Source organism: Hylaeus volcanicus, chromosome 1 (genome assembly GCF_026283585.1).
Source record: "Hylaeus volcanicus isolate JK05 chromosome 1, UHH_iyHylVolc1.0_haploid, whole genome shotgun sequence".
In the NCBI taxonomy this organism is placed as follows: Eukaryota; Metazoa; Arthropoda; class Insecta; order Hymenoptera; family Colletidae; genus Hylaeus; species Hylaeus volcanicus.
Genome location: NC_071976.1, coordinates 2,553,901 through 2,565,907, shown reverse-complemented (window position 1 = coordinate 2,565,907; position 12,007 = coordinate 2,553,901). Strand labels below are relative to the sequence as shown.

General features: G+C 41.7%; 1 protein-coding gene across 1 annotated transcript in view; it reads left to right on the top strand.

Moving 5' to 3' along the window:
• The window catches only part of LOC128884952 (uncharacterized), a 34,190-nt gene extending 22,813 nt beyond the window's left edge, over positions 1-11,377 (top strand). Inside the window, 7 exon segments of the mRNA XM_054138705.1 lie at positions 1-20; positions 281-497; positions 1,504-1,613; positions 3,138-3,475; positions 4,529-4,774; positions 5,156-5,450; positions 9,263-11,377. The exon segment at positions 1-20 is cut by the window's left edge and continues 132 nt beyond it. Coding sequence (XP_053994680.1) covers positions 1-20; positions 281-497; positions 1,504-1,613; positions 3,138-3,475; positions 4,529-4,774; positions 5,156-5,450; positions 9,263-9,440 — 1,404 coding nt within the window. The 3' untranslated portion in view covers positions 9,441-11,377.
• Positions 11,378-12,007: the final 630 nt, after the last annotated feature.

Genomic DNA, 12,007 nt, shown 5'->3' with positions numbered 1-12,007 from the left:
CACACCTGATACTCTGACAAGTTTTATCACTCAAAAATAAAATTTTTTCCCCCTTTGTAAACGATTAAATCCTTTATAATTACTATGTTAAGCGCACCCATTCCAATCCACGATCCACCTTCCTGAATAATTCAGACCAGTCCTCCCTACTTCCTCGATAAGGAACAATAAGTTTGCATTCCGGCAGCGAAATAAAATTATAATATTTCATTACACGATTCGCATTTACATTTTACGTCTCGTCTCCGAGTGACCGTCGGAGGTAAAGTTTTATATTAAGGCGTCCGAACTGGTTTCAGTGGGCCAAAATCGTGGTCTCCCTGGAGCGTGCGGTATCGCAGAAAGACGCGCAGAACTATTTGCAGGAATACAGTATCAAGCTGGGTCCTGGGGACGACCCGAACAACCCTGCCTCCGAGCAGCGAGGAGTCCTGGTTATTAAAAGTAAATCGAAAACCAAGGCGAAGCAACGCAAAGGCGCCGTGGTGAATTGGAAGGTGATAACGTCGTCGATCGTGCTTTTTTGTCCCGCCATTGTTTTCGTTTTTTTCGAAAATACGCGTCGTTGAATCATTAACTCGCAGCTATTCACTTTGCGCGCATTACTCGCAGCGGTTTTGCGTTGATTTAAATCTCGATTACGTGTCCCCATGCTTTGCGAAGCCACTGGCTCGACAATTCACAGGATGCCTCTTTTAATCTTTCCACGCCGTGATTTTCGAATTTGGTGGTCGTTGGGGAAACGAATACACCTCGAACTGAACTGCTCTCTCAAATTAGAAAAAAAAAAGTGTCCAACATTTTCCACACCCGAGGTCAAATCACAAGAGTAATTTCACGGAGAGAAATATAGCGTAGAATTAACGTGTAACGAAGGCTGCAAATGGGAAAACAAATGTAGAGGATAGTATAATTAAAGTATTAATGAGCTATAGTCTAACGAATGCGTGGTAGACGCGTATAACAGAATTATTTATTTCATTTTCAAGCCATACTTCGTAACTTTTGCGCGCAAATGTACCTGGAATAATTAATGATTTAAATTTGAACGAGTATCGGCGTTGTTAATAATTTATGTAAAATTTTCTATCCGCGAATGCGGGAGTGGGTTTGATAATAATCCGCGTCTTCGATGCATTATTGAATTTCGAAAATTATAATTCCCTGTAACGAACGATTACAATTGTCTGTAATTATTTTCGTCGGTTAACCGATTCGAAAATTTCTTGTATTTTCGATTCCTCCGTTGATGCTTCTTTTTTTTTTCGAGCAAGCTTTTCACCCTCTCTTACGATCATTGTTCATTACTTTATCTTTCGGCGAATCCTATTAAATATTCATACGCGCGGAATACAACGATTCGAGGAATTGAAATATTGCTTACGGCCGCTACGAATTCAATTTGTTTATAACATTGCGACGGTGTAACGACTGTAATTTAGCTCGAATTCCCGGTTGCATCGCAGTTCGTTACTTTCTAGATTACGTGATTTATACTTACAGCGCGTTGGGAAAGTCACGATAAATGAGTTGAGGAAACGTGGCATGACCGGCGAGGAGCTGCGACGAATAATGTGGGGACGTGCGTCTTTCTCCACGCCTGTGAGAGTCAGGTAATATTGTTAAATGGAAAATATTACGTCGTCCCACAAGTAACGTTGCCACTCTGACTCTCAATGCAGAAGTTTGGTTCGTACTTTTATGATTATTTAGAGATTCATTCGATCCTGATTAAAGATACATAAGAGGAAAGGATCTATTGTAGGAATAATATAAAAAATTACTTACGGGACGACGCATTTATTTTTTAAAATATACAAATATATAGATATACACATAAAAATTAGTTTAGCGACAATAAAAATCTCATTTCCATCATGGCTATCGTTTGCTTGATGAGTATCGCCAACAGAGCCGCAGTCTAATACCGATGAGACCAGCTTGTCAAATTACAATACTGTCGTCCTCCCACACGTGAAACGAGATACCATCTCCAGGGTCACGAGCCATAATAGCGTCAACCTCGGGAATCATATAACTGAACACTGCTGGCGTTTAGGGTTGTACGACATCGTATCAAACACGTCAGGGTCGTGGCTATGATTAAGGTTCGATAACGGCGCTCGAGGCCCAAATGAAACGCTGCAGGCCCATTTTCGATTTATCCCTGGTATCGCTACGCGACAATTCCGTCTTCGATGGGTTTCCGTGACGTTGCAATTGCCTCGGACCTCCGAGGTGTTCCTGGGAAATTTCAGAGACGAATCCTCCTGAAACTCTCGCATGAGACCTTAGGAACTTGAACGCTTTCAGATCGAAAACACCGTGATCTCCTTAACCACTAAGACCTTCATGTAACCACGGGATTCCTAGCGCATCGAGAGTCCTTGGAATTCGTGGATAGTTAATGAGTTCCTGGAGTCATGTCAGACGTTATAAGCCTGGCATCCTCTCGAGACTCGCGAATTCGAGTTAGTTACAGCGAATTCTGTCAAAGTGTCGCGTGCTCCGGACTCGACTGTGGCGGTACCGCGGACAGGTACACGAAATTTGATAGTCGGACATCTTTCTGGACTAAATAAAAATCGAGGGGTGCGTTGTATAACATTGGAATACGATTTCGAGTTTCTAGTTTTATCGTCGTTGCGCTCCATCTTATCCTTTGTCTCGAGGTCTACGCGTCCATGAACATCGCGACCATAACTTTTCAAACGTCGACCTTGCGCGGATGATTCAGCGCGCACCGCGATGTCGCTTTTTATCGCCGGCGTAATTGCTTCGAGCTCGACTTGTCGTTTGGACTTCGACGACATTAATGTCACGAATGAGTCTGGAATCTTGAGCTGCAATTCGAGGAACACGGTGAACAATGAGACCTGAATTCTCTTGAATTGTATTGCGCAAGCATTTCCTTTATATACATTCTACTCGTGTGCTAAAGCAGCTCTAAGGCTATTTTTTTCGCTTTGTTGCGGATGAGCGTAGGAACTTAGAAATACAAAATTCCCGCCCCTTCCTTAGTGGTAGCAACGAGTACCAGTGGCCTATATAGGGTGAAACCAAACAGTGAGGATTCGACTCACCACTCAGGTTTCGATTTTGCAAAAATATGATGGTTACCGTGTTGGTTTGCACAGAAACGTGGACCAACCAGAAGTCTCTGCGGTGACAGCTGGTTTTGGGGGTGCTTTGACTACAGCTCTGGACATGATGGCTTTCGCCCATGATATAGACTTGACCACCGCCACGGAAGGAATTCCAACCAATATCGAACCGAAACCATCGAAACCAAAGACTTCGAACGATCAAACAAAAGTAGCATCTAATAATCAGGACAGAGTGTCGACAACCGTTCAACCCCCAGAGGATCCACCCAAGGTGATCGTGAACAAGGAACAAAATGGTCGAAGTGATCTAAACCCGAAGCCAAGCGAGCCTGTGAACGTGCAGAAAATGAACCAAAAGAATGCGAGTCGTAAGTGTGAGAAATAAAAACATTCCAATAATCCTCATCGGCTACATATTTCTTCTATCGAAGTTTCAATGATACATTGTTACCTGAATTGTATCGATATTACAAAAGATGACGACAATCGTACCTCAATAGTTACAGTAATATCAATGACAACGTATTTCGACACCTGTTCGATACCTCGAAACGATACTGGGAATTGAACGAGAACATTTTTGAATTAGTTCGCTAGAATTGGATATAATAATTGACTTCATCGTGTCAGTTACGAACGTCAGTTAATTTAATAGTCGTTTCATTAAAATAATATTCTCTGCACTCTCGCCCATTTGCGAGACTTCGCCAATGTGCTCGCGAATATTTAAACGAGCTTCCGAGTAGTAGTAGAGCTTGAAGATAACGGAGATAATGATAAGTAGTTTTTGATGCTCCCAGTTAATAGTTTAAATCATATTTAAGGGTGAAGTTTCGGGAGACATTAACTTCTTCGCTATAAGAACTTCGCAACTGTGTCTGTTCTACGAATCAATTCTCGTTATCGTAAGGTCTCTCTCGGTTACAAAATACGTGGTTCCATTTCAAAATTGCGACGCAGAGGATTTAAATAATCTGACGTTTAGATCAGGTAGAAACAGTTATTTGTGAAATTGCGAATCTTTGGTTCGAATCTACTCCAGTTAAAATCGACTAAACGATACGTTATAATTTTTTCAACGGCGTTGCGGGCTTCGATGCATAACAAGCATTTTTGGCGCGAAACGATTCACATTCATCAGCATTTAACGCGGCTCCACCAACTTTTATTACGTCAGCATTGTGCGCGGAACATTAATAAAACTTGGAATCGACTCTATATGTTAAAGTAACGAACACAAGTCTATTTCTGTCGTCGGAAGTTTCATATGGAGGTATGAATGACGAGGACATTGCTTACAGGATCCAATCTGGTTACTACAAAAACGAAAAACTTACGATACAATTCTATCACAATGCGATTCTCGATGATTGCCGACTGTTTGGTCATTCATTTCTTCTAAATATACATTTATGTTCCAGATACTACCGCTGAGGATATCAAGGATCCTCTTTTGGACCTCGTGATTGCTTCTGAAAATACGACTGATCCTGAAATTCTACAAAAAATGGCGGAACGTGTCCTGGCAAGCGTCGAAACCTCAGCAAGCTCTAAAATAAATCTAAACATTTTGGAACAATTTACCATGACCAAAATACCCGCGGAGGAGCAGACCACGGTCGTCAAAAAGCAATATTTCGTCGAATCCAGCGACAACGACTTTGGCGGTAATGATAAATCCTTTCTTGACTCGTCGTTATAGGAGAATCAATTACCAACTCAGCAGTTTCTATTTTTACTCGGTTAAAGGACTCGATTAAATAATATTCCTTAGTTTCTATTACCTCTGATATAAATTCCTGTTGGGGAGTAATTTACATTATCTTCAAATTTTCGTCCTTGTCCCTCTCGCCTAAACGATACAATCGAAACGAGTCACCTGTTATCCGCGTGAAAGGAATTTTGCATTTTCCGAATGTTGGATATCGCGATAAATTATGATAAAGGAATAAATCTGGCCAGGATGATAAATTGCAAAGATGAACTTACTTCCTGACGGCGACACCACGGTTACCCCACCCCTAAGAAAACTGATCGCCTTACCATAGGCGACAACCTGCTCGGAACCGAGGCACGTCTTCGCAGAATAAGATCAGCGAACAACAGATTTATCACGACACGAAGACGTTCACGGCACGGCGACGACGAGCTGTCATCCACGTCTTCCACATCCGTCGACGGAAATCCTCGATACCAGCCGTTGCTCAACGATCCCGAAGTGAACCCGTCGAACCGTCAAATTGAAGGTCGTGCCGGGTCCGCCGAAACAATTAAATCCCAAGTAAACCAGAACGGTGCTTCCAGCAAAGTTCATAAGCGTCGCCCCAAAACGGCCAGAAACAGGTACGGAAGCAATACTGCAGGTTATACAATTATTAAAAATAATACAGATGGGACTTCTGTACTATTTTTTGAAGTAACCTTTGCTGAGATACCATGAGACATTCTAAAATTATCGATACATACATTTCAAGTCAGTAAGCTGCACTTTCACCCTCGATGCTCCACCCTCTGTGGGTTCGAGAGGGCCTGCCCAGTTCCAGTATCACGTGAACTATGAAAGCCATAAAATTCCTCTTAATCCATCGAACATCGAAAGCTCCTGGTTCACGGTATAGTTTCTATAGCACATAAACCTCGTCGAGAAGAATGAAATCCTTGTTCCTTTGTCCCAAAACACCCACGCAAACTCTCTTTGAATTGTATATACATAACATCACTTATTCACTAAGTTCATTAATACGAGCACCCAGACATACAAATTCCCCCAGTTCCAGTATTACCGGAACCGCGAAAATAAACTTGTAATCGATTGAGTGTCGGGATTCGACGGAACTCGTGGTTTGTAGTGTAGTTGCGGTGCACAGTTGCACTATTCATACCGCAGGTTAATACGATATAGCCGCGCTGGAAGGTGGATCTCGTCGAGAAGGATGAAATTCTTGTCGACAGATTATAGATGCAGAACGAGGTTGCCGCGAATCGGGTTACCTTTAATACCCGCATTCAAGTAACGACTTTTACATCGAATTCGAGTGACGGAATCGTCTTCAACACTACTCGCGTTTAACGTGGGTTCCAAGTCCACTCGAGCTGAAATCCTCATATAGAATCCAGTGAGGATCGTTGGAACAGGCTTCTGCGGATTCAGCTTACGCACCACCCGGTGTCTGGGCCTCGAATAGTTGGGCACTGGTGTTCCCATAGCATCGAGACAGTTGTTATACCCCTTATCCTACGATATAGAATGATGCTTTCGTGATTTAACAGAAATTAGGATTGAAATCTTTAGAACGCGATACTGAAAATACCTTTCGAAGTACTGTTTCTACAAAGTTGTGTCTAAATAACACACATTGATAGAATGCAGTATCTTGCTTTTCTTTTGCCAACCGAGAGGGTTGAGAGTACCTATCGACGAGGTCAGTAGGTCTAGGTACGCAGCGGAATCGAAGCCGCTTGTTAGGATGGTTATCGAGAGTGGCAACAGTCGTTTGAAGTCTAAGTAGAGTTGCTTAACAAAACTAAGGAGGCATCTTATATACGCGTGTATACCATTACAGGAAAGTAGTAATTGCATCGGGAAACGAGGCAGCGCTCTATAGCCGATCGAAGTCTTCGATTCCTCGAAGGGAAACCGTTGGTTATAAAGCAATGTGTGTCGAGCAGATCCTTGCAAAATTTAGTATCTCCACAATTTATGGAAAAGAAAGCTATTTCGAGAATTTCGTCTCCCGACTCTTCGCTGAGTCGTACCTCATCGATTATACAGGGTGTTTTCAGGGACTCGAGGCGAACCGTAGCCCTCTTTTAAGCGAAAATAGAATAAATTTGATAGAGAAAGGTGTTGCGTCGCTCAACGACGTCTATCTCTCTTTGATCGTATTTTGCAATTTCTCTCGCGGAACGGTTTAAGTTTGTTTTTTCTTCCTCTTTTTTTTTTCAACATAAACCAATCCTCGTCGGCGCGCTTCACGCGAAAGCGATATAAAGCAACTACATTGAAAATTGGATATTTCAGTAGACGTTTCAAACGTTGTAGCATTCGATGGGAACTGTCGATATTGTATTTCCGATATATACTGTCCTGTTCTCTCAGCACTGTTTACATTTCATGACAATTGAACGTACATTTCAATTAGGAACTGAATTCGACCTCGAGGAGTCTGAGATAATTATCAGGCACGGTGTCTGTTTCGAACTGGAGGACATCGAGCAATCAGTTCACGATGTACGTGTAACCAAAATATCTAGTACAGCGTTTGCGTTTTTCGACTAACATTTCACAGGATTTCCATGGACATTTTTCTATAATTTTCTACCACTTCGTTGATCGATTCAACTGAACCGTCAGTTCAGATCTACATCATGAATTATATATTTCTATATGCAATATAAAATATATTACATTATACAAAACTAATTTTTGTCGAATGTCGAACTATACTGCTCGGTTCTTAAAATCGAATAACTTCGCCGGAAGTCCTCCTAGCTACAACGACATTCTGTTCTATACACTCGGAAACATTCGACCAATGTCCATTGGTATGGAAATGAAAGTATAGAATCGTACAACTTTCTGGCCAAACTCGGAACAATAATTACATCATAATGGCGGAGTTACAATGGTTCGCGGCGAGTCACGCCGATTCTGGCACAGCCACAGTATCAACGATCGATTGTGTCGACATGCCTGTGTCTCAAGAACACGCAATATCGGAACATAGATTTCCTATTTAGATTCGTCGCTGTTTCCCTCGGATTTTCCGCTCGCGGCCACTTTCGCGGACACGTCCCTCGTCTTTCATTCGAACTCCTACGACAGAATTAAGCCGCGTGGCAGTTCTCATCGTTGCGATTAATCATCGTAATGGGACGTCTTCCCCATTTATTATTCCACGAAAAAATAAGCTAAACCGGAGCAGTGTTTCTCAACTAACGCGACGGTTTCTTTTTTTTTTTGTTGTTAACGCTAGGTCGATGTGGTATACTTAACTCGAGATAGACGTACAAAAAGTCTTTGTAAATCTAGTGTTAAATATAACGAATCAACTGTTACATGCTCGTTGGTATGCGGACCATGTTACCCGCTCCATCCATCGATTTGTCGTACGATATCTGTCCCAAAGATGATGGAAACGGCCTAATTGATGAATGACACTGCGAAACAAGTAATCCAAGTGAGATTGGATGGTTTACAATGTCATTTAGTTAGCCCAAGGCTGCTATCGTCTGTTATTGGAGTCCGTTCGAATGAAAGGGCCGAGTTCCACAATTATTTCGTAAACCTTGATGTAATAAACGATCGATTACGGCATCGATCTTTTTTAAATTAATTCCACGGTACCATGAAACTGTCGCGTTAATTGGATCATGACATATGCAAGCGTTCGGTAACACGATTGGAAATAACGAACGTGATATTGGTCAGGGGAGAAGGAATTTAAATGGCAAAAGCAATCAGTAACGGTAGCAGTTTATATTCGAAAGCAAATTGAAATGTCTTTCTTGTGTTTCACGGGCACGAAACGTAATGCTTTCGAAGCCTCTTCGCGGACGAGAACCATTTATTTCTTGTAACGGATGAAATTGCGATACAATTCCCCGGAAATTCTACACGTATACTCGATAACAAATAAAACAAAATCAGAGCGCATCGTCGTACTTGATTTTTACCCACAAAGAGTTAATATAAAGTCTTTCGGCGATTGATTTATAAAAGATAAAGCGATAAATTACCCACTCGTCGAACACGTAGATCCCTAGGGCAAACAAACGCAACCCCCGCTCGCATATGGCCATAAATACGGGACAAGTTGATCGCGAGAAAACCAAGTTGAAAGGATGCAAACCTAACAAAACTCACGTTGAAACTCCGATATAATGCAATGTTTATACGTACACCGTCTCGTATCGCGGTCGCGTATTCAATATGCGATCCCTCCCCCCTCACCACCTTCCCAGACTCGTACTGTTCTAGCATAACAAAGGAAAAATTGAAACGTCTTATCGGTTCCTTCCCGGCGAATCGACGGAGCCGAAAATCCGTTTACTTATTCTCGATTGAAATTTATGTTTATGCCCGGGCCCCGAAGACCGTCGTCCGATTGACCGTTCGTTTAATGGTTCTTGTTCTGCGCGATGCATGCACACAGGGTATCGCCCAAGGAAATAGAGGAGCCTGCACCGAGGAGAAGAGAATCGATCGAGCGGAATAAGGCGGTTTCGCCACCGACGTCGCCCACGGATCCGCTCGAGCCATGGAGCACACGTGACATTAAGGACATGAACACGATATTGGCTTGGGAGGAAAATCTGCCGGACAGTCCTTAACGAAACTTTACGATATTATGCGCAAGCCCGGTTCAGCGGAAATGAAGTGGAACTTGGAAGCTGGGGGCTCGAGGAATCTGTAACTGGAAATTGTCGCATCAGGTTCGGGTTTTTGGAGGATTTCGGGAGAATTAGCGGAGCTGCGTTTGACTCGCGAGGGGTCCCAGAGGTGGGCAGACTCGATTCCGAGTGTAAAGGGTCCGCCAAAGGTGTCTTCAACATCTATTCTATTCAATTGCAATCGAGCATGATTTGATTAAAATTGAAAAGGTTGTATATATGTTACGTACCACTTGAGTTTTATCGAAGAAGAATATCTTGAAAGCTACGGTGAGTAAATCGAGTCAGTCAATAATACATTATATGTGTACATTTATTTTTTATTGTGCAGTATTTATTATAACAATGTAGTTTGGAGTTGCACTTGGCCATCATCTTTGGAATAAAAGCGCCAGATTTATTTGTGGGAAGAAAAACAAGCGAATTATTCAGTCTCCCGCGGAGTAAGCGACAGATTCGTTTGTTTTTATTCCCACAAATAAATCTGGAATTTTTATGCTTCATTCGGGGTAACGTTCGCCCCGGCTCTGATACATGTGCCTAGGACGAGGTCAGATGAATTTGACAATTTTGTTCAGGGTAAAAAATTCCATTTATTTGAAAATCCTTTGATACATCTTGAACCTTGTGTTTTTATCAACAGTTCGACTCACATGGGTGTACGCAGCCCCTTGACGTTTCAAGTTGTGTTTTTTCGACCCGTATAGTGTTCTCTCAAACTTTTATAAATCTTCGAATATCGCCATAAAGTTTAAGGACGTAATTTTAAGGTCTCCAGCCTTTAGAAAATGTAATTAATAAAAGAAGTTGATTTTTCATCCAAGCAAACCAGATCCCAGCCTCGTATTCGTAAAATATCTTTGCTCAATATTTAATAACAATACCTTCTTCTTCCAGTTCTCCAAAGTTTGTCTTCAAGTGGATTTTCTAAAGTGCCAGAAAACACGAAAATGAAAACTCTATAATCCAACTCCAATTTACCGACGATTTTCATATCGTTACACCTGGCGAAAGCAATATTTAAATAAGGGTTTGGGCGGTGAAACCTCGGCCACAATGGACGACTCTTAAATGCCTTTGCGTAATTAGATCTTATGCAAATACGCCGTTTGGAGCTTTTCAAATTACGTTTCAAACATTTTTCCGTGTCGTCAGGAACGAAAGAGATAATTAGGTTTTCCCTTCCCTTGGTTCGTCGTATCCGAATCCAACGTATTATGCTTTTACGTATTCGAATATTATAAAGATACTCCCAGACATGTACCAGATCTGCAGGTAGTTAATTATGTAAACGTAGCTGGTTGAATTTGTTTAGAGACTCGCTCGTCTTTAATTTAAGAAAATATCTTCCTGTTTATTTATTTATACTTTCGTTATCCGTCTTCCTCTACTTTCTGCAGACAGACGATACTTAAATATTTAATCAAAATTTGCGTGCGCATCAATCGATACATCGCTTAACCCTTCGAAAATTTCACGTTAAGCCTTTTACAATCAAAACGTTCGCAGAATAAATAAAAGTTGCACTGATTATTTTGATTTTATCTGCGTGTTTCGGAGAGGAAGAAAAAAATTATCAACAGGGCTCGATGAATACATGTGCTCGTGTTTCGAGAGTTACCATAGTAATCACAGTTGGCTCCATTTTATTTGTATTTTTACATGCGTGCGGCTTTTTTTGCGACATATAAAAAAGTGGTAGGACCACAGTGATTGCTCGGTTTCAAACTGCTCCATCAGCAAAGGGTTAATAACACTAGAGCGTAACCCCGACGGTTTCGAAATCGATTTTCACCGAAACGAAGCTTTCCATGGGAAAACGTTATTGTACGTTTTGGGTTTACTCTTGGATTTTCAGACACTTTGTACATAAATAATAAGGGAGGTTTGTCTACACCAGTTGTAAATTGTGATATTTAGACAAATAAAAACTGATTTTACTTTTATAAAATACAAATAAAATATCGGTGATAATATTGATAGAATTCAAATAAAGTATTAGTGATAGCTGTAGAATCGATTCAGTTTAGGCAACCTCCTTTATATCTGTCTTTCATTAAAAAAACAAAGCTCGAAGTATTTGGAATGCCTTTTAGTGGATACAAGATGCGTGCTGGAATTTTGTTCTGGAGTGTAGGCGAGGCTCAATGGCAAGTACGTGCTAATCACTCATTTCGTTTGGAAAATATGACACCTCCGTCGTCGAGGAACGCGTCAGCGATTGAAGGAAGGAGCTTTCCTCGGAGGCTCTCGCACGACGCGCTTGTTAGATAAACTTTATCAGGGACCAAATGATCTTTCACCCTCGTGTACGTGCCACCTCGCTCAGGCATAGACAAGAAGGGAATTAATTCGTCTTAGGATCAACAACAACGTTCCCGCGACGGCGCAATGGTTCGCGCGATTAACGCAACTCGCGTGGAAGATATTTCAACGCGTTAAAGAAAGTCCGTCAATTAAGCCCTCAGAACGCTTAGGTGCGCGAGGCCGAGTATGGTTGCTCGCGG